Below are 22,866 nucleotides of genomic sequence, written 5' to 3'. Positions count from 1 at the left end.
TCACCTGCCATAAAGTCACAATCTAGGAATTCCCAAGGTTTACAACAACAGTATACTTGAACCAATGGGCCATCTCTGTAGCCACACTGGGGAGTGTCACTTCATGTCATGGGTCATGGCTGGCCTCTGAGTGGATTTACCGACTCTGTTATCTTAGCAAGTCTTAGAGACAATCGAAAAGAAAAAGAAAAAGAAAAAACAGGTGTAGCCCAGATTTTATGCTGACATTCCAGGTGAATCCAGCAGTTCCTAAACTATCTTTAATTGACCCACATTTCTACTTGTCAAAATTCTGGCATCAGTCAGTTTTCTTGGACCGAGTTTTTCCTCATCTGTAAGAACTTAAGATGACATGCACTTGAATTATTAGTGGCACTAAGTTATATCTTAGGTACTCAGGTCATAAAACCGAACAGTCATTTGACATTTGGATGGAAGGCCAGCCAGTGAAATTATGCTTAGAAAGCAAAATATCTGCAGCAAAGCAAAGGAAATTTATAAGCATTGCAGTGAAACTGTAGGGGGAAAGGAAATCTGCACAAGTTCCCAGTGAGCCAAGGAGGTAAAATGAAAATTAACTGCACCACACTCATTATTCCTAATTGGAAATGTGTGGTATGCCTTTGATGTTCACTTTATTGAAAGGGCCACTTCAGTGGCTTTATATTACTAGATGGGAACAAGGGGACGTGGCGGTGACCCCAGTGCCTCTCTTTGCTCTGTTTCCTTAACCCACTGTATTTCTCAGTCTCTGTATCTTTTAGGAACAATGTCCCCTGCCTCAAAAATAAACAAAACTGGGAAGATATTTGATACTCGTTTTTTCATTTTTAATTTAATGTAAATTTAGTCACTGGGGCCTTTGCTCTGTGGTATAAAAAGCATTGTTCCCTATTAAAGCAATTTCAAGCGCCAGTGACCAGACCAGAGAGACAGCAGTTTTTCACCTTGTAAGCACTGCCTTCCTACTGGTCCACCCTTTGGGCCACACCATCCTGGCAATCTCCTTTGAGTCTTGGCCACGACCCATCTCCCCCTTGTTATGCTAGTGTGCTTATGACAGTTCCCCATAGCAGGGGAAAGGGGTGGCTGCTGGCTGCTTTGACCCCTCTAAAGCCATCCTTGTGGGTCTGAAGACTTCCATGCCTTCTATGGACACTCTTGCTAGACTTCTGAGTTGAGATGAGACCTGAAAGTGACCTCATCTCTTGTCCTCTGTGATCAAGGAGTGTTGTTCCAGAGCCTGTCTCATTCTTGGCTGGCCTGGCCTCTTGCTTGTTGGTTGATTGAGTCCAGGGGTCTCAACTGATGGGGATATAGTGGCTATAATATATAACCCGTTATATATTATTACAAAGCTAACATTTGTTGAATGTTCACACTGTGCCAGGTACTTGGCTAAGCACCCCACATAAATCCTTTCAACCACCCCATAAGAAAGAGGTACTGTTATATCTCCATTTCAAAGATGAGGAGATTGAGGCAGAGAACGTTGTGACTTCTGTTGGGATATATGGCAGGTATGTTAGGCACAGAGATTGGAACTCAGGCAGTCTAACATCAGAGACTGAATTTTTAATTGCTACACTTATGTGCTTTCTGGATAAACAATGACATATTTAAAACGTTGTTTTTTTTTTTGTTTTTTTTTTTTAACTTGAACTCCATTTGCTCCAAGAGTCACTTATATTTGGAATAGAGTTGTCCATGTAAAAGGATAATCTCACAGTCTCTTCTCTCAGCTGAGAATTCTTTGCATTCATTACACATGTGAGAACTGCCAGTTCTTCCATTTGACATTTAAAAAATGCCCTTAGGGAGAAGAATAGGAAGCTCTTTTCTTTCCTCCTGTTTGTTGGCTTCCTTCTGGGAAAAACACAAAGGCTCACACCTGCAAAGCCTGGTGTGCACCCTCCAGAGTGGCTCACTGCACAACGGGACCCGGAATGGCAGCCCCACGTGGGGACAGCAGTTGGCTCCCTAGACCAAGTGAACAGGCTACTGAGGACCATTCTTTGTGTAAATTTATTTGTTTTGTTAAATCATTCTGGTGTTTGGACTTCATACTGCATTTCTCTGCTTCTCTGACGGCTCTCCAATCAGAGTTATTAGTTCTTCACAATAACTTTGTTTTCCAGAATTATTCGGCTTTGATTAGATAGTCATTAAAAAAACAAAACAAAACACCTCTTCAATTTTTTTAGTTAATTAACAAAGACTGCCTCTGCTGTTCAGTCACATTGTTTGTTGTCTAAAGCTGTGTGGTCACAGCCAGAGAGGGAAGGAGCTGAACAGAAACGCAGTGTGGTATCAGGAGGCATTTGGCCCAGCCATTTGCACTAGGCAGCTGCTCAGATGCTGTCCAGTAGGTTGCAAAAGTTCAGAGATGATGTTTTCTTCAAGAAGCTCTGTAAATAAATAGACTTTGAAAAGGAAGAGTCAAATGATTGGTTAGGAGGATTCATTGTGAGATTTTTGACTTTTTGGCTCACAGTTCTTCTGAGGCATCTAAGGGAGACGACCATTCTTGCTTGTGCAATGAAAAACTAATTTCAGATGAATACTTAGATAATGTTGCATAAATTAGTCCTCTGACATGCTCTGCATACTTCTAAACTCACAAATACTTATTTTCCTCACTAATGATCAATGACAGATAACCAGTATTTAACTTACAACCATTAAATGAATAGTAAAGATATTTAATTTGCATTTCAAGAAGACCTTAAAGGTTTTCAGGTAAAAACAGAAAGGTTTGAGTAAGTGTAAAATGGAAATTCATTCATCTAGAAGTCCTATTTTAATAGAAAACATTTCTGTATAACAAATAGACATTTTGTCTTTGAGTTTTCCAATAAGTTACGATGTTTTCTAGAATATGTATTTTAAATGACAATAAAAGCATATGTGGAAGTGATCTATATTTTTAATTTTAAGTTGACTTATTAAATGATAGTACAAGAAGAAGAAACTTGATCACCTCAGCCTCTCTTTTCCACCCTTTTCAATATTTTTCATTCTTCTCTTTCTCTAACCAATTTTTGGCATATCTGAGGCTGATAAACATGGCAGCCCTAATGTTTGTTAAGAAAGGACTTGGAGTGATTAGTGTGTATTCAGGGCAAAGGCTTCTCTGAAGTCTGGAGGTCTGCCTCCATTATCTCCCTGGATCAGCTCCGTACGTGAACCTTTCAGGCTGACCACTGTGGGTACTATAGATAGGTTTATGTACTCTGAGATATCCATGGAGACCAGGTGACTGCCTGTCCCCAAGGCTGCATCACATCATGAAAATGATCTAAGTTGGATGCTTCTAAATTTGATTCATAGTTAACAATCTACTGAGTCTCTAGATTATTATTATTTTTCCTGATTATAAAATTAGCACATGCTCACTGTCAAATAAAATTAAATCATTAAAGAGATTTCTCATGATATTCACCAGTGTGTCTCCCCAATTTCACCCCAAAAATTTCTGTTGACAATTTGGTGAAACATCCAGATTTTTCTATGTATTTAAGAATATGTATATACATAATATAAAGATATGTAATTATGACTTTTACAGAAATGATTATAGTCTATATGAACAACTGGTTTTAAAAAATAACTACTGTACTACAGAAAGAAAGATTGGAGGGCAGACCAGCATTTGCATTCAAGTTGCTATTTATATTTCTATGTCACAAAGTAAAAAGGGGGATTAGAAACAGCCATTAAGTTGCAATCTTTAAATGTGCAAATTGATTGGCAGTAGATTGACTTTTCAAGTTAAAATCTACATGCAGAAGTCTTGACTGTAGAGTAAAACATCTTAACTCTTGTGTAAATGTACATGCTAACTGCAGTTTTTGAAGCATTTGTCCTCTCTACAAAGCCCACATATATTGGGTAATTATTTCACTTTGTAACAAAGATTCTTATTCAGTAAACTCTATGTTTTACCAATATATCTGGCTAAAAAAAATATTGTTTGCTGAAAAGAAATCTTAGGGAACTGGTGTCAATAATTACCAATAATAGAATTCATTAGAATGAAGGCCATGCTACAGATATTACTGTGAAGGTTTTATAATGGTTCTCTTATATGAGACAGTGTCTCAGCCGGAAAGTTCATGATCTTTCCCGAGGTCTGAGAAGACTGTCAATGGCTTATTTTTGGTGTAATGCTCAAATATATTGCTAATGTGAGTGAAATGCCACAGCCTTTCTCAAAAGCTATTTTCCAGTGTTAATGGAGGGCCTTAAAAATATTCATACTTTTTGATCCAGTAGTTCTACTTAAAATGTTGCTGAAGGAAATAATCTGAAATGTGGATAAACCTTATTAATAAATATGTTAATTTAAATGTTTCTCTGAATGGCAAAATTTGTGAATAGCCTAAATGCCTAGTAATTCGTCGTCGTCGTCGGCAGCCGTCCGTCTCGAGAGACGATGGTGTAGCTTCTTAAGAGTCTATCTGCACCGCCAAAAATGGTTGTGCAGTCTGACTCGGGAGTGACACGGTATCTGTCTCCTCCCGTGTTGAATCGACATCTTGCGATGACGCTGGAGTGTCCTCTCCAGTGGAGCTGAAGCTACAGAGCCTGGGCAGGGTAATATGGAGGGTCTGCTGTTGCCCATGAAGCAGACCCCCCCTCTCTTCGCAGCTGAAGGGTCCAAGGGAAAGACGGAGTCAATACAGCTTGGCTTCAGGTGCGCCGCAGGAGTTGCCGGTGTTGACTACAACGTCAAACCGCCTTAGGGACTCCGGCTCCGGATTTTCTGTCGGGGTTTACTCCCTTAGCCTTTCCCCTGAAGAGGTATGCCGCAAGGCAGCGGAGGTTTTTTGGAGTCAGAGTTTTCCTTCTCTGAAATGCCTAGTAATTAGGGCCTTGCTAAGTAAATGTTCTAAATACTCAAATCATATGGCCATTCACAGTTACATTAATGAAATAAATTAATGACATGAGAGGTGCATATCATATAATATTAAACGGGAAAGCGGGATATAACACGATAATCTCAACCATGGGAAATTTCTACATACACACACCCAACTAAAAGAAAAGTTTCCAGAATATTAATAGTGACTATCTTGGATAGTCAGTAAATTTACAGACGACTGCTATTTTCTTCTTCGAATTTCATTGCTTATTTTAAATTTTCTACAAAGAGAAAATAACCCTCAATGAAAAATAAATTATTTGAAACAAATGTATAGTATTTTTCTAGATCGACTTCATTAATTTATATAATATTTACACTTCTCAGGATCTTATATTTTTTTATGCTGGCATACGGGGGGGGGGCAAAAAACTGGAATTATCTTTTGGATGGTGAGCCCCTTGTAGAACAGGCTTCCCCCACCAAGCTGAGTGTTCTAAGAGCCCATCTGTATCACTGTACCTGCTGGCATTGCTGTAAGAGGCTGCCTGTGGATTCAGTGAATTATTTTTGAAGACTCTTTCAACACATTTGCCCATTTCATGATGTGTGATTTACGAGCACACCTGCCCACACCAAACTGAGTGTTCAGCAGTTTTTGACCAAAAATGGCATGACTCCTGTGCGCCACCCTTCCTATTCACCTGATCTCACCCCAAGTGACTTTTTTTTGTTTCCCTGAATGAAAAAAAGTCCTCAAGGGGAACCATTTTACAATGTGGAAGAGGTGAGACAAAAAAATGGCAGAAGCACTTAAAAGGCATCAAAATCAATGAGTTCAAAAACTCTTTTGAGCAGTGGAAAAAAGTCTCGATAGGTGTATTGCATTAAATGGAGAGTACTTTGAAGGTGACTGAAGTTTAAACATGTAAAAATAAATATACAATATTTTATAAATCTGTTTTTTTGGTCCCCAGCCTCATATATAGATGTGTGTATGTAGTTTAAATTTTCAAACTAAACATTATAGTATTAGTATATCTTATAATGGTGTAAGAGTCCTTTAGTTCAGTTTAACTGATAGAACAAAGTTCAAGATTGGAGGGAAGTACATAGACTATTTTGTGAAATGAACCTTTCTGAGACCTAGTCTAAAATTCCTGATATCCAAGAGCATGAGCTATAATTTAGTAACTTACTGCTTTCCATAAGGATGCAGAGATTTTTTCCTGCACAAGAGAGCTAGGAAGTAGAACCTTAAAATAACTTACATTCTGTGCCCAAGATCCTGGGTGTTCTTTTATTAAAGTAGAAATGCATATCGGCTCACATCAGCACAAGCACATGCTGTTTTTTTCTCCTTGGTGTGCTCCCTTCTCCTTTACTTCCTCAGCTTTTTGCAGGCCCTTCCTTTTTAATTGGAATATAAATCACATACCATAAAAGTCACCGTTTTAAAGTATACAATTCAATGGATTTTAATATTTTCACAGGGTCTTACAACCATCACCATTATCTAATACCGGATCATTTTATCGCCCCCAAAGAAACCTCATACCCATTAGCAGTCACTCCCCATTCCTCCCTCTCCTTATTTCCTCTTTATTTATTGATTTTTAAGAGCTCTTAAAATATTTTGGAGATTACCCACTTATCAGTAAAACATATTGCAAATATTTTCACAAGTCAATTTCTTTAAGCCAGAGTGTGGGTAAAGCCTTTCTAACTACAACTTAACGTCTTAAGTATAAGAAAAGGATGATACATTACAAAAATAATTTTTTAGGGTAAAATGAAAATCCACAGGGGAAATATTTGCAACTGATAAGTGAATAATCTCCCAAATATTTTGAAAGCCCTTGAAAATCAAGGAATACAAGAACACCTTTACACACACACACAGAAAAATGAGCAAATGTCAATGACAAACAGTTCATAGAAAAAGGTAAACAAATGGTTCTTCAATATATGAAAAGATGCTCAACTTTCTTGATAAAAGAAATTCAAGTGAAAATGGCACTGGGCTGGCACTTCTCAGCCATCATATGGGAGGTACTCATAAGCCTGACAAGGCTGTGGGGAAAGACATACTCACACATTCTGTTGTCTGTAACTGCAGGATTGCATAGGGCCTCAAGAGGAAAATTTGTCAAAATCTAACAATACCACACATTCATTTACTCTTTGACCTAGAAATCCCCTTTCTAGGGATTTACCCTGAAGACATACCCCAAAAATATGAAACAATATATGCATGAAGTTATTCCCTACAGAATTCTTAATAACAGCAAAAGTAATGCTTGCAATCTGAATGCTCACACATCCAAGACTGGTGCACTGAACTAGTGCATCCGTGCAATGGAAACAGGAAAGCTGTACATAAGCGAGGAAGATCTCCAAGAAGTAATCCCTAAAAGTGAATTCTAGGACATATTGTTAAGTGAAAAGAAAAAGAGCAAGGCGTAAAAGAGTCTATGTGCTTATTTTTGCAGAGAAACACAGGAAGCATAAATCAAAACTAAGGAAGATGATTACAACAGGATGTGATTGAGAATGAAGTGGAAGGGATAGAAATGAGAGTGAGGATTTTTAAAAAATGAAAATTTGACTTTTGAAACATATAAATGTTTTACATACTAATAAGATGAAATTAAATGAAAACCCAGAAAAATTTTGGAAACAAACAGGATCAAATGAACCTATGTGTCAAATTGGTAATATAAGCATTTTGAATGGATAATTCAGGCAACTTTTGAACAGACTACTCCCTGTAAATGCTAAAATTATTGCAGGAAAATTTGTTGGGAAAGAGGATATTTAAACAGTCCAAAAACAGCACCACAAAAATGGCTTGTTAATTACAGAGGAGCAAGGACATGTTTTAGCAGTGGAGCAAGTGCTGGCGTGCATCATCTTAACCAAGTTATTAAACCTCTTTTATTGTGGTAAGATATACATAACATAAAATTTACCATTTTAACTATGTTTAAGTCTGTGATTCAGGCAGTAAGTACATTCACATTGTTGTGTAATCATCCATTTTTAGAACTTCTTCATATTCACAGACAAACTCTGTAGCCGTTGCAAGAAATGGAAATGTGCATCACCCAGTAATGGAATAAGTTGACCTTATGTGCCTGTTTAGGAGATGAAGTGGGAAGTGCACATCAGCTCTGGGGTAGTCTTGCCAAAATGTTTAGCCTGAGTCTAGTAACAAGGAAATAATCAAGCAATTCCAGAATGCAGGACATTTTAAAGGACTCAAAAATATCAATGACATGAGAGACTAAAAATAAATAAAGGGCAAGAAGATACAGATTAAAGGAGAATAAAGAGATGTAACAACCAAATGCTATCAGAATTTCTGATTGGATCCTGGATTTTTTTTTTTTTTTAATAGCTCTTAAGCACATTTTTGGGACAGTTGGAGACATTGTAATATCCACTGTATGTAACATAAAATAATTGTATTGATGTTAAATTTCTTGGGCATAATGATGGAATTATAGTTATGTAGGAGAGTGTTTTCTTAGGGGTGATATATGTCTAACTGATTTGTAAGTGGTTTCTCAAATTCATGAATAGACTAATTATATTTACATAAATATAAAAAGAGGAGAGAAAGAAATGTAGTAAAGTAAAAAGTTGAGGAAGAGACAACATAAAACAAAATAGAGTGAAAAATATATAAATATAGATATTTTTAGTTCCTGGTTTATGCTTCTACTCATTTTACTCATCATATTTCTAATTAGATAATCAAACTACATAAAATATTTTCCTGAACTCTCTATTTCCATGGTTCTTATGCTTTAGTATAAGATTTACATAGGTCTTTAATTCATCAGGTAAAATTAAAATTGAACATCTTCAGAATTATATTTAATGGAATTTGATTACATTGTTCCTTCAGAGCAGAAATCTAATTGTAATATTTTACATCCTTAAATAAGACAATATGGAAGCATTTTTCAAAAGCATTTCTAATAGACTTCTCTCTATGCAGATTTAACAATACTATTCCTACTTCAGATGATAACTTGCCCTCTTGAAAAGCATTCTTATACTTCAGAGTAGAGATGCTCACAGGGTAGAAAAGAAATCAACATTTGATCAATACGAATGACTAGCATAGAATGTAGTATCTGAATCTACCTAAATCCTTATGTTACCCTGTGTTTAAAAATCTCTTCCAGGAGGTGAAATTGACTGTGTGGATAAGGATGGCAACACTCCCCTCCACGTGGCTGCAAGATACGGTCATGAGCTTTTGATTAACACCCTAATAACCAGTGGAGCTGACACAGCCAAGTAGGTTACTGCAAAAATATGGTGGAATAATTGCCACATGTGGGAATACTGCCAAAGGGATTCTGCCATGCAGGAGATAGGTCCCATTTATCCAGGTTAAGGTGGATCTGTACCATTACACTAAAGACAAATTAATTTTGAGCTACATTCAGTGACTTTTAACGACAGATGCAAGGAAGAACCAAATTTATTTTTCAGCCGCATCCAAAAGAGGCCTATTCCAGTGGTTTTAATTAATGAGACTTGAACTTTATCCCTAACTCTGCTTTGTAATATTCTTCTGTCCTTTCCCAATTTCAATGTCAGTTAAGCAGGAAAAATAAAATGGAAGTGGGCAAATTCAGAATTTATCCAAGGAAGGGGGACCTGATTTCATTTTACCCTTCAATTCAACACGAATATATAAAGCACTTGTACCAGCCTGTCACAATGCTGGGTGCTATGGAAAATTTCAGAAGTAAGTTACCTGGTTGGTACCTTCAGAGAGGTCATAACTGTGTTAGAGGCCCAGGGCCTACCTAAGTCAAAGAACCATGCAAGGTAGTATATAATAAAGTTCTAAATGAAACAGGACTTAAGTGGCAAGGTGTTTGGTGCAGACAGTATGTCATAGACTGTGGACAGGAAGGGGAGAGCTCCAAGGTGGCTGGAGTTTTCAGAAAAACCTTCAAGGCAAAGGGGAGTTTTGGGAGGCTTTGAAGAATGAGAATTATTTGAGTAGAGTAGAGGGTGACAGACACCCCCAGCGGGGTGGAAAACAGGAACAAAAGATGAAAAGAACACAATTCTGGAACGTGTTTGGCCTGCCTGATGGAGTGTGTGTGATGACGACATGCTCTGTCTGCCAAGATGCATATCATGTGATGGGCTGGGGCCCAGGCTCTCGTAGGTTCCAATCCAAGCTACTTTGCTTGTGAGCTGTGTGACCTTCAGCCCATTGCTCAGACTCTCTGTGCTTTGGTTTCCTCATATGAAACTATTCAATAATAATAGTGCTTACCCATTGGTTTGTTGTGAGGATTAAAGGACTTAATTACTAGTAAAGCTCTCTGCAGTGGGTTAAGATCTGTATGAATTAAATAAATACATCTGCTGAGGTTATTAAATAAGATAATTTATGTTAAAACCTCTTTGAACATTGCCTAGCACAAATAAGCTATCAATAAATGTTAACTATTATTTTATTGTTTAATATGTAGTGGAACCAAATTAAAGAGGGCCTTAGATTCCTGAATAAAGAATTTAGCCTGTGGGTAACAATAACTGAATTATTAGGTAAAGAACAATATGAAGGCAGTGTATTATTAGAAATTTTATTTTACTTGACATTTTTGTGCAACAGAATTGAAAGTCTTGCTTGAAAATGAGCCAAAATGTCAATGGTCCAAGGAAGTGCGGTCGGTTTCAATGACCTTGTGGGCTCCTACTTTAGTGGTAGGGAGAAAATCAAGAGCAAATGACTGCAGTTTTGTGAGGTTTGTTATGGGAGAGGTTTGGACCAGGCTGTGGGAACAATGACTCTCTGGATTCCTCAAAAGAGGGGACATTTCAGCATAAGGAAGAATGGATAAGAGTTTGCCAGGTGGATAGAACTGTGTGAGGTAAAAAGATAGAGGGCGAAGCAAGGAAGGATGTTCCATAATAATATGGCCAAGTATATTTTAAAAAATCTCTTTATGACAAGTTTTATGGTCATTACTTTCTTATGAATTTATTTGAATTTTTTCTCAGGCCTTGATCTAATGTTATTTGTTAGTCTTTTTGCCTCTCTGAACTCTTAAGCCAGAGCATTTTCTGCAGCTTGACATATGTAACTTTTATGTGATGTCAAAGCCCTTCGGTTTTTCTTCTTTAACTTTTTTGGGATGCTTGTCTCTAGGGTTTTAATTTCTCTTCTGCCTGACCAGTTATGCTCTCACTTCTTTTTTTTTCCCAAAGACTATAATTATTTATTTTTAGAGGAGGGAAAGGAGAGAGAAAAAAAGGGAAGGAAACATTAATATGTGAGAGAAACATCTATCAGTTGCCTCTCGCACGCCCCCTACTGGGGACCTGGCCCACAGCCCAGGCATGTTCCCTGACCGGGGAGTGAACTGTCGACCTTCTGGATCTCAAGCCGGCGCTCTATCCACTGAGCCACACCAGCCAGGGCTGCTCTCACTTCCTTTTCTGCCTCAACTGCAGCAGAATTAGGGATGTTGTAGTTATGCTGGTAACTGTTCTGACATTCATTTATTCACTAAATGGTTGTTGAAAGCCTGTTAAGTGTCACTCACGGTGTCTGGTTCTGGGGTTACTGAGGTCCCTGCCTTCTTGGAGGCAAAGATTAAGCAAGCAATGACAAGCATGTGTGCTAAGTGTGATGCCAGAACAATTGCCAGGTGCCACTGAGACATTCGGGGAGCGTATCTGGGACACAGCAGGGCCGGGGGTGCTTTTGGGAGGAGCAATGGTTAAGGGAGACAGCAAAATGAGTAGCAGTTAGGTAGGTCATGGTATTAAGAGTCCTACAGACCCAATTATGGACTTAAATTATTTTCATTATAATGTTACTTGAATATGTATAAGCATAAGACTAGATAGAAACTCCACAGGCTTTTGACTCTAATGTATCAATAAATCCAAAAAATTACAAAATACAAAACACATGCTTTGTTGATTCACTTGAACTGCATAGATTAGCAGTCAATGGTAGCAAACATTCACAAGTGCTTACCCATGCTAGGTAACATTTAACTGAGGGGTGACATTTAACTGTCACAGTAACACCATGGACTATAAGTGCTATGGCTGTCACCATCTTACAGGTGAGGTAAATGAGGCACAGAGAGGTTCACTTACCTGCCCAAGGTCACAAAGCTTGTGAAGGGTGGAAATGGGACTCCCTCCTTGGTGGTCTGGATCTGGAGCCTCAGCTCCTAAGCACGAGGCTTGCTGTCTCTCCAAGCGACGAATGATGTGATAGTCCACGTTTTACCAAAATTAAATTACCATTTGTGTGGTATTATGGTCCTGGTGGCCATGGTGCTGGCTCTTTAGGGTTTAGGACGCGCAGCAGGAGTGGAGGTTTTGCAGTGACTTAAAGTGGTGGGACAGCGGACTTGTCACACAGCGGAAACAATTGCCAAACTTGGTGCATACAGGAGGCTCACTGGTCAAAGGCATTAATTATCACTGGTCCGTCCTGGGTTCAGACATCACTGATCTATTAAATCCACCTTTATTTTTTTCTTACTGCCCCCTGCCACTTAAAGTAGTACAGTATTCCCTCACTTATCATGGGTATTACGTTCTAGACCCCCCGCGATAGGTGAAAATCTGCAAAGTAGGAACCTTACATTTATTTTAGTATTTATATATATTTTAAGGCTTTATAAACCCTTCCCACATACTTATAAACCATTCCCAGTCCCTTATTAATCTTTACCACTCCCTTATTAACCTTTTCCACACTTTTATAAACACGACTTATGTTCTTAAACATATTCTACACTCTTAAACCTATGTAACTTTAACAACATACATATACAGTACCGCAAAATCCCACAATAGAAGATGGAGGCATAGATAGACACACTGCATCTCCTTCCACAACTAAGAAGGAATACAAGTACCTCAAAACTAGAAACAACCACAAGTTTCAGAAAATCAAACTACATGGAAGTCCAACAAAGATACAAAGAAGAAATACTCATCCAGACAGATTGATCTGCACTTCCTGGATCTGCCCCTGGTGGCATCATATCGTGTACCCGTCAGAGCGTAGGCACCCTGTCCAAACACACAATTTTAATAAGTGTTGACTTATAATTTGGAGTCATTGGAATTCAAAAGGCAAGTGGAACACAGGCGACAAGATCTGCCAAGGGCTGCTGCTGGAAATGTGGAGGCCCCGGCCTCCGGTTCCAGCCCGGAGCAACAGCCCAGCCGTTTGTACTTGAAGTGGCGCCGTCCTGCTGACCATGGAACCCATCCATTGCATCAAAATGTTTTCCATCTCAGATTTCAAGGCATGCCTGTTGTTCAGCCAACTATGAAACGTGTGAGCATGGAGGGACGCGTTGGAGGTTATATGGCGATGCCTGGAAGTGGCACAGACATTTCCATTCATTGCCGTTGGAAAAACCTAACACATGGTCGCTGTTATCACCGGCAAGTGCATCTGATAAAGATAGCATAGTTGTATGTCAAGGAATAAAGAAGATTGTCTCTGTAACACTCCCAAAGAAATTTTTTTGTGCAAACCCAGTTACCCAGTATATTTATTGACACAAAAATGATACCATGTAATTACAAGTTTCATAGAAACCATATTACACTACCCATGAAGATGGAGGTAGTGGGTGTTAACTAAACTTCTCACATAGCAGAGTCTCATTATTGTTTAATGGGCAGATGAAAGCAGAAATAACAAAGAAGGACCTCATCTCCATTATTTTTATTTAATCACCAGCAAAGTTAAATTTAAATGAAGATGCTTTGCAGCGTAGACAGAAGGTAGTAGCCCTGACTCAAGGCTGGAAAGCACTGGAGGTTCTTTGTCCTTCACATGACTGATCCTGCATTTGTTCTATAGGAAAGATAACTGGCACTGGTAAGGAGGGACTATTGCATAGGAAGCAAACAGAGGCCTGGATCTGGCAGAGCCCAGTGATGAGCTGGGTAATCTGCCCATGGGTTGATACAAAGCTAACCAGTGCAAAGAGACAGCAAATGCATCTGCTTCTTCATTCATGTCAGGAGTCGTGGAAGCAATACATTCTAAAGGAGAAACACTTAAAAGGACTGAAGCAAGACCAAGGGGATCATTGCAGAGCAGTGTTTCATTTGAGGAAATGATGGGAGAGGGACTAAGGGAATGAGTTTTTTCAGAGAAGCAAGGAAGGGCATGTGAGTATGAGGCAGACAAGGGCTTGATATATGACCAGGAAGGTGTGAAACCACTTATAACTCTGAAAGAACGTGGTGAGATCCTCAAGAACTGAACTGAGGTGGAGCAATGAAATAACCCATCTAAGTCCCATCACATCCACATATTGTCATTGCCAAGATTTTCACATTCACGTTCATCCCTCACCAGACCCATCCTCACTCACTATCCTCATCATTCGTTTCCTTCTAACCATGCACAAGCATGTACATTTTCCACTCTCTACTTTCCTTCCCTCCACACAAGAGTTGTCATTAATCTTTCTCCTAAGACACTAGATAGGTATTCTGTGTTTTTAAATATATGAAACTAGAAAGGCACAATAGACACTTTGTGTCTGCATTTTCACTCATCCTGTGTGTGTAATTGACCTATGCCGCATGTGACTTTACTTGGTTCCTTTGTGCGTTATGTCTACCACTGCCCGAACATTGTGTCTTTTTTGATTGTACTCTTCTAAGCATTTCAGTTGCTTTCAGTTGGTGACTGTTGGACAGTTGATGTTCTGAACATTCTATCACATGTATTTGCCATATGGACACCTTTCTGCCTGGTGTTTAGGAGTAGATTGCTGGGCCTGAATTTCCATATTCTATCTTAGCCCCATTAAACTCAATCTTTGAATCTTTCATACTTTTATTTTCTAATGTTAATGCACATTTAACTTACACACTCTCCTCTGCACTCTCATTTACTTTGGTTGTTTACACTGTGCCATTTTCTTTTCAAAGCCCACATATTGTTTCTCTCATACATGTTGATTTTCTCACTCTCGCATTCTAAAATCATTCCCTAATATTTCACAAATATGGTAATTTCACTAGTCTCAATGAGACTATTCTCAGTAATAATGTTCCTTATCTGATCCACATAAAAAAAAATAAAGCATACACACACAAATCCATAACTATGGGTAATGCAATCTACACACTCAAGCAGGGGCTGTACGAACACAAAGGCACAAAACACACATACCCCAATTCAGAAGGTAAGTACCAGGTCATTCACATATTCAAGCTTAGCCACTTTTTAATGAGCAGTATAAGCATGAACTTGAACATCAAGTGTGTTTTTTACTGAACTTTTCTGCTACAAATGTGAATGACACACATACCACACACATTCATCAGTGATGGTGATAACTTAGTTCAATAATTAGCAGTGAGCTTGGTTAACAATGATACAGGGACAGGGACATTGCAAGAATGAATAAGTTATTCATAAATAAAAAGTATCTTTATATCTCTGACCATATATCTACATCAAAGTGTAGGTATCAATATAAATAGATATACGTGTGAATGCTTCATTAATCTTGCACCACATATGAGCTAATTTTACAATTTTTCATGAGTAAATTGAGTTGGTATGCAACTTTTTGTGCCTGCATACTGTGTTCTAAGTTTTTGATAATCTGAATAGATCTCCAGAAATGTCACATACAAGATACACTGATATCCACCAAACACACAAATTTGTAAGTGTTTACTTATGTTTTGGGGCAAATAGAATATAAAAAGGGGGAAGTCACTGTAATTTCTATGAGAACAGGAGTCAATTTTGGTAGTGATGCCTGACATATAATGTCCCCTCAACATGTGATTTTGGAATTGACATAGATCCTAGAAAATGCCTGATCTCAATGTTTTTTATTGTCCATTCACCATAACTAGGGGATGTTCAAGAGTATGCTGTCAGCCTGAGTCATGTGTGGAGTCCCTATCCTTACATCAGACATTACAAGAAAATGCTTCCTGCTCAGAATATTTCAGTTGTTCCTCCCCATCCAAGATTCTCTATCATGATGACAATGGAAAGGAATAAACAAAAGTGGGATCTGAGCTTGGACAAATAATTCAGCTCAGCTAAGAAAAGAGAAAAGTAAAAGAAACCCCTGCAATATAGTGAAAAATCTGCGATAAATAATTAAATATAATATTTTAAAAATCCCGCGATACAGTGAGGCCGCGATAAGTGAACTGTGATATAGAGAGGGACTACTGTACTCCACTGCACCAATGGGGTCCTAAATACAAACATGGGCCCAGGATTTGCAGAGGTATGTAGTGGTAAGGGGGCTGTTCAGATGAAATGAAATATGCTTTTGTGCTAATTGCTTTAGATTATTATCAAAAGGAAAAGACAGTTTAAATTTTTTCAAAGAGAACTCTGAAAGCCCAAAGATATTTTCAGTGACCCACGCACCCCAATATGCGTTGATTAGTTTGAAAAAGGCCACAAGAAGCAAGGGAGAAAGATAAGAGAGTTTCAGGTGGAGGGACCTGCATGTGCCTCCAGGAAGAATGAAGTTCACTGTGATTCCAGGATGCACGTGGGTTAAGTAACAGCCAGATCCAGAAGGGGCCTTCTAACCCACATTCGTGTTTGGGCTTTATTCAAAAGGAATCACTGAAAATGCCTGTAGTTTGTAGACAGTGAGATCAGGCCTCATTGTTTTCATTTATTCCCAAATACTATAACTTAGGGACACATGATAGTTACACGACATAAATAAATTAATAAGAAATTGGTTTTTTTATTTGGGTTGATCAATAGAGTTAAAAAAATAAAAATCATTTGATCAAAAATCATCAAATATTTTTGTCTCATCTGCTCAGTGAGCAAAACTAACCATTTCCACCTAGGAGAGTTGTGAGATAAGTATAATAAAGGATGTTGAAACGAAGAAAGACAACAGACATGCTAGCTGATCACATTCATTCTTACCTTTTAAGGAACCACGAACTCGATTTTAAGGAAGTACAACCTGATTATAACTTCAGAACTCACAGACTGCTGATTATCCAACTAAGCTAATAATAATTATGAGGGCAATAATAATACTAATGTATGGTAAAGGCCTACCAAGGGCCAGATCCTTTCTTTAGTACTTTGTGTGCATTACCTCAATGAATCCTTGCAATTGCTGTGTCAGATCGACACTGTTGTGATCCTGACTCTCTGGATGAGGGGACTGTTACGTACTTGCTGAACATCAAAGAGCTAGCAAGTAGCTAAACTAGAACTCAGAGTTTCTGACCCCCTCACCTTAACCACAGTGTTCTTTACAATATGATCTAAAAAGAAGGTTCCAAAAAAGATCAGATGTGGGAAAGGACAGACTGTGACTCTCTGATGCCAAAGCAAATGCTTAAAAGAACTGATACTCTAATGGTGCAAAAAGTTCTTTTCTCACCTCTGATAGCTGTCTACAAATTCTTCTGACTTCATTTATTCTAAAATAACTGGGTAGGAGATGCCAGCTTAACAGTTAAATTAGAAATAGCTAATACAAATGTGTTCCATTAATTTTATGACTAGTCAAATAAATGTAGCAGTTTAACTGGAATTGGTCTCCTTTTTTCTGTAATTTATGCATTGTTAAGTGTAGTGTTATCTGACATCTTTGTTTCTTGATCTTCCTGGATGTATACCTGATAATGTAAAAGTGATCTTTCTTATTTTACTTATAAGACAGTCACACCTTAATTTTCCTTCTAAAGGTTTTATGACCCTTCCTTTATAAGCGGTCTTATTTTATAACAATAAAGGGCTACTTTTGTTTTGAAATGCATGTATCATTTCTGAAGTGATTCAGAGATTTCGAATTCTACTTTTATGTTCTTTCCAATTTTGACCTGGTAATTAGTTTTTCTATTTGAACCATAGCAGCATATTCAAGTTCAAAAGCTAATAGAACTTGAGTCTAAATTAATGTTTTCAAAACTGAGGTAGTGACTTTTTATCAACTATGAAATAAAAATGTATATCAGAATTTTTGCTAAATTTTTTAGGTTAGTTCTGCCTCCCTATGTTCTCAGGTGTATAAGTAACAGCAAAAACCAAACAAACAAAAAACATAATTAGCTGATGTAGAATGTGATTAATTATCTAAACACAATGGTGTTAAGTGGTAAGCCTGAATAAAAGTGTTGATAATGAAGATTATGGAATATGTTACAATACTGTTGCTGTCATATTATCACTTGTACTTTTTATGTTTTCCTAATTGGTTTCTTATAAAATTTGATACTATTTTCTCTAATTCATTTGCTTGCATTATTTTATATAAATACGTATATTTTATATATCTTTATAAAATATATCTGATGATATATCTTATATAGGATATATTGTATTTTATATATTGTGCATATATATATATACACAGATGTATATGTGTATATAAATGTGTGTTATGTGTATAATATTAATATACTTAATTTTAGTGTATATGTGTGTGTGTGTGCGTGGGTGTGTACGTGCTAAAGAATGAAGAAGGTGCAAAGAAATCTTGAACAATCCAATCCTTGATTTCAGGCATGTTTTTTAGGAACTTAACATCCTAGGAAACATTCTATCCATTTTCCTCTTTCAAATGTTTAGAGGTAATCATGTATTTTTGCCTCAATTGCCCAAAATAAATAAAATGGTTAGCTAAAGTCTCATTAGCTTAGTAAGAAGCTTTTAAAACATGTTATATGTTAGAAGAAATTACTATGTTTCAGTGGCATCAAGAGGGAACAATAAAAATAGCAGCACGAATAGAAATACTCCTCCCCCATCCTCCAACACTTTCTTCCTTTTCATGAGCGTCAAGGTTGTCACTGATGCGATTGCTTTACAGAATTTTTTTTTTTTTTTTAAATGATGAGAGAGGCAATTACAAGCAGTTCTCCTGCACATGACACTGCCTGGAAGATGGGCAAATTGCCTCTCTTGATGGATGCCAGCTATTATATACATTGGGTTGGAAATCTCCATATAGGGAAAAGAAAATGAACACAGGGAAGACTCAACAAAAACGCCAATAAACAGAAAGACATTTTCCTGGGAAGAGAGAGGTGGTTAGATGCTGGCAGACTGAGATTTCGCAGAACACTGAATACCATGAAATATATGTGAATCTGTATATACTTTCACACATTCACATACATCATAGTAACTTTTAAGATAGGAAATAAACTTCATGTATGCAAAACTTAACAGATTCAAATCATATATGTTTTTTATGAAGTGTAGAATCTGAACACAGGCCACTTTGCACCAGAGAAGAAACTTAGGTAATTCATCCTGCAGGTGTAAATGGATGGACTTGCTTGTTTTATGCAGATGATTTACAAAATCTGAAATATATTATTTAAATATAATGAAATGTTATGAGAAATGGTCACTAACATTATAAATGCTTATAAATACATGCTGCTGTTGCTTATTATGCACTTCGATTCAGCACATGACTTTGGGTCCTCGTTTGAGTAGAGATGGTGGGCAAGAGGAAGAATTAATTCTGGAGGCAAAGGGCACTGCCATCAGAGGGCTTCCTGTCCCTTAGGGACCATCCTGGGGACTGTGTTATGGTGGGGAGTCCATCTAAAAAGTGCTCTTCTAGACTCTTTCTGTTATACTTTTAGGGAAAATATGCTAGATTTATGAAATATATGCAAGAGAATATTTACTGTTTCCAACTGCATTTGTGACTGGTGTCCTGATGCACAATGTAAAAGTCTACTAGAAGGATGAAGTTTTACCTGCAAAAGGTAAACCATGGTTATTCTCATCTAAAATTTTATTTTCAATAGTACAGCCATTATTAACTTTTAGCAAAGTGCTTGGCACATCATATGTCAATAATAAATATTTATTAATTCAAGGAATAAAGCAGGTTGCTTTTCGAAGTTCAGAGTTTGCTTGTCTTATCACTAGCACTTAGCATAGTATCAGATACGTAGAAAGTATTGAATAGATGAATGAATGAATGAGACATCAAATTGCTAACCTGAAAGAAAAAAGAAAAGGAAATTAATTTTAAAGGTTAAGAGTCACATATGTTTATGTGAAACATTTTCTTTAGAATATCCATTTTTATTGTTACGGGCTTTTACTTCTGATTTAAGTCCAGGACTTTATTATTTTAGAGGTAGAAATGATTGCATAATTATTTCTCAAGTGGAAGAATTACAAAATTATTTCAGCCAAGAGTCCCTAAGCGAGGTGCTGTGGATTTACTTTTCAACAGAGCACTTCTGGAAAGGTAATTGTCCTTCAGCATGTGTCTTGAGATCTGTTACCGTGAGCTGCTCTGTTTTTTTCCTCCCCAGGTGTGGAATCCATAGCATGTTCCCCTTACATTTAGCTGCCCTAAATGCTCACTCTGACTGCTGCAGAAAGTTGTTATCGTCAGGTAAGTAACTCCATTATCACCGATGAGGCTCAGTGTGTCTGTAAGTGAGCCAAGTGGCTTCAGGTGTCTGGTCAGAGTGAGTGGCTGTCTGTGCTTCATGTTATTCATTGCCTGCTCTGAGGACAGCTCCTTGTAGTCCTTGGTGTTGGAGCTGTGGGAATGTCAGAATTCCTGCCCCTGAATGAGAGTCTTGTCTGTTTATCAAGTTAAAGCCTGGGTGACCCAGAGTGAGAGACAGGCAGGGATGGCCATAACTTACAGAAAATTTGTCATCAATGGAGAAAACATCTTTGAAGCTTAAAATGGTGGCTTAGCATTCATATTTTTCAACAAAGCAAAGAGGCCAAATCCCCCATATCTTGACAGTTGAAATTGTCATGTTACCACCCTGTGGGCTCTGCGAATCACCGTGGTTGATCCCCTCCAACTAGGTTTAATTTTTATTTTTTTTAATGCGGGCCTGTGTGGAACCAAGAAATTCCTTCTGGTTTGGAGCTTTGCTAATCTTTCTTATCACTGCTTCTGCCAACCTCCATGTATTAAGAAGCTCCTGGCTTTCAAAGGTGATAGAGATCTGCAAGGCAAAGATTGTTTATGAATTAATTCAACAGATAGTCCAGAGGCATTTTTCCCCTTTAAGTACTTTACCTATGGTTGATTCATTTTCCCTGCTTTTGGCATGCTTTAAAAATAATCCCTGCATGAAAGCACGTTTCCCAAATCTTAAACCAACTGAAAGCTATTAATATATTAAGAAAATATCTATTCCAGCACGTTAAGATGGCTCCTTTACCTTCCATGTTTTCTCCATGTGTTCTGCCTGCCTGTCTATTGCCTTACTTATCTCAAATTGGTTTCATAAATTTCTATCCTGGGATTGAAATATGGGGCTGTGGTTCACCCAGAGCTGAATGTGAAAATAAATTCTTCTTGACTTCACGGTTCTTCCTATAAAATTGCCAAGCTTGAGCAGTTACCATCCGTTTCCATGACAACCTCTTTCTGACTACAATTGCTTGCGTTCTGGTTTTTCTACTAACTGATTTTTCTGTCTCTGCAATGTTTCTTGTGGTTTAACTAGGACAAAAGTATAGCATAGTGTCCTTGTTTAGTAATGAGCACGTGCTGTCTGCAGGCTTTGAAATAGACACCCCAGATAAATTTGGAAGAACGTGCCTTCATGCTGCTGCTGCAGGAGGGTGAGTAGTTAGCAATTTTAGTTGTTATTTTCATGACTTAATTACTAACTCATGTAAATGATTTAAGTTGTGTGTGATTCAAAGGCAATTATCTTAGCAAAATGGGTATGAATTATTTCTACCATCACCAAATATCACTGTTGTACTTCCAGATTTACTTACGTTTTTGTTGTTCCAAAGAAAAATTTTAGCCCATTTCATATAGAAAATTGTTTTTCTTTTATGTTAGTCTCTCTTTTTATGTTCTTTTCTTTCCCTTTTTTAATTGTAGATTTTCACCCTATAGAATATGCATCTACTTGGTAATCCTTACACCGAAAGAAAATAATTTGAGATTTGTTCTTAAGTTTTTCCTTTTTGCTGCTGGTAGGTTGGTGATGATACAGGGAATCCAAGATTGAGTTAATTCATGTTCGTTTACAGACATTTTTGTCTTTATTTCTAAACGGATTTTTAAGTTTTTATGGGGCTTAAATATGAACAATGGTTAAGAAAACCCAAAGGATAAAAAAGAAGGGATTTAATCCTTACCTTTTTTTTTTTTTTTAAGTTGCAAAGAGAATTTTTCATCAGATACTCTTTTTCATGTCAGTGGTTAGATTAAGGCTCTGATCAATACATCATTGATATATGACCACATTACCCAAACATGGCCTTTTTTAGATGGCTTTGTTTGGGTAAGATGTTGGTTCTTAATCAATTTCCTAGTCCCCGAGGAACAGCAACACTTCTTCATTTATCTGTACATCAGAAGTGGATGGACAAACTGGGAAGCTTTAGGGCCCGTTATCTGCATGGTTCCCTTCCGAAGTCTTATATCTAGTTTTACATTCATAATTTTGTATATATTTTTGAAAGAACCTCCTCTCTTCACCTCATTCCCCCACATCACATGAGCTTCATGAGCTACACAGCTGGGATCTGCCTCCGCCTTTGATCCTTTGGCTTCTCGGTGAGGGCAGATGCTTCATATCAACTGGCTTCCTGCACCAACACATAATGGTCTCAGAAAGTTCTTATGTTTTATGATTGAAACAGCTAGTTCTCTGAGAAAGATAGCTACAAAGGGTGGGTGTGGGTGGAGAAAGCTCTGCTTTGCTCAGGTTTATCATTAATGAGGTCATTTTCTTATTTAAATGATAATAAAACAGTAAATCCTGGGCCACTTTTTAGCACTCTAATTTTAGATAAATGATGGAAGATTGTCTCTTTTGATGCCCACATTTTAAAAAAGATCAGACTTGTACAGAAAGTGACAACACACAATTCTGAATTCATATCTGGAACTCCTCTTAGAATTAATATTTAGCTACATGCCCTTCAATAGGAAAATTCACTTCAGTGGGTCCTTTGCTTTCTACAAAACATGATTTAT

At 37.6% G+C, this 22,866-nt stretch overlaps 1 protein-coding gene across 1 annotated transcript in view; it reads left to right on the top strand.

Moving 5' to 3' along the window:
* The window catches only part of ANKRD44 (ankyrin repeat domain 44), a 304,111-nt gene that overhangs the window by 198,719 nt on the left and 82,526 nt on the right, over positions 1 to 22,866 (top strand). The window contains exons 10-12 of the mRNA XM_090282096.1: positions 9,064 to 9,178; positions 20,210 to 20,292; positions 21,428 to 21,491. Coding sequence (XP_090138222.1) covers positions 9,064 to 9,178; positions 20,210 to 20,292; positions 21,428 to 21,491 — 262 coding nt within the window. The remainder of the gene's footprint in view (positions 1 to 9,063; positions 9,179 to 20,209; positions 20,293 to 21,427; positions 21,492 to 22,866) is intronic.

The sequence above is a fragment of the Furipterus horrens genome, unplaced genomic scaffold (assembly GCF_987537825.1).
Source record: "Furipterus horrens unplaced genomic scaffold, mFurHor1.1.pri manual_scaffold_1, whole genome shotgun sequence".
NCBI classification, from domain to species: domain Eukaryota; kingdom Metazoa; phylum Chordata; class Mammalia; order Chiroptera; family Furipteridae; genus Furipterus; species Furipterus horrens.
Note: the sequence above shows the minus strand (reverse complement) of the source record. Positions and strands in the feature narration are given on the sequence as shown.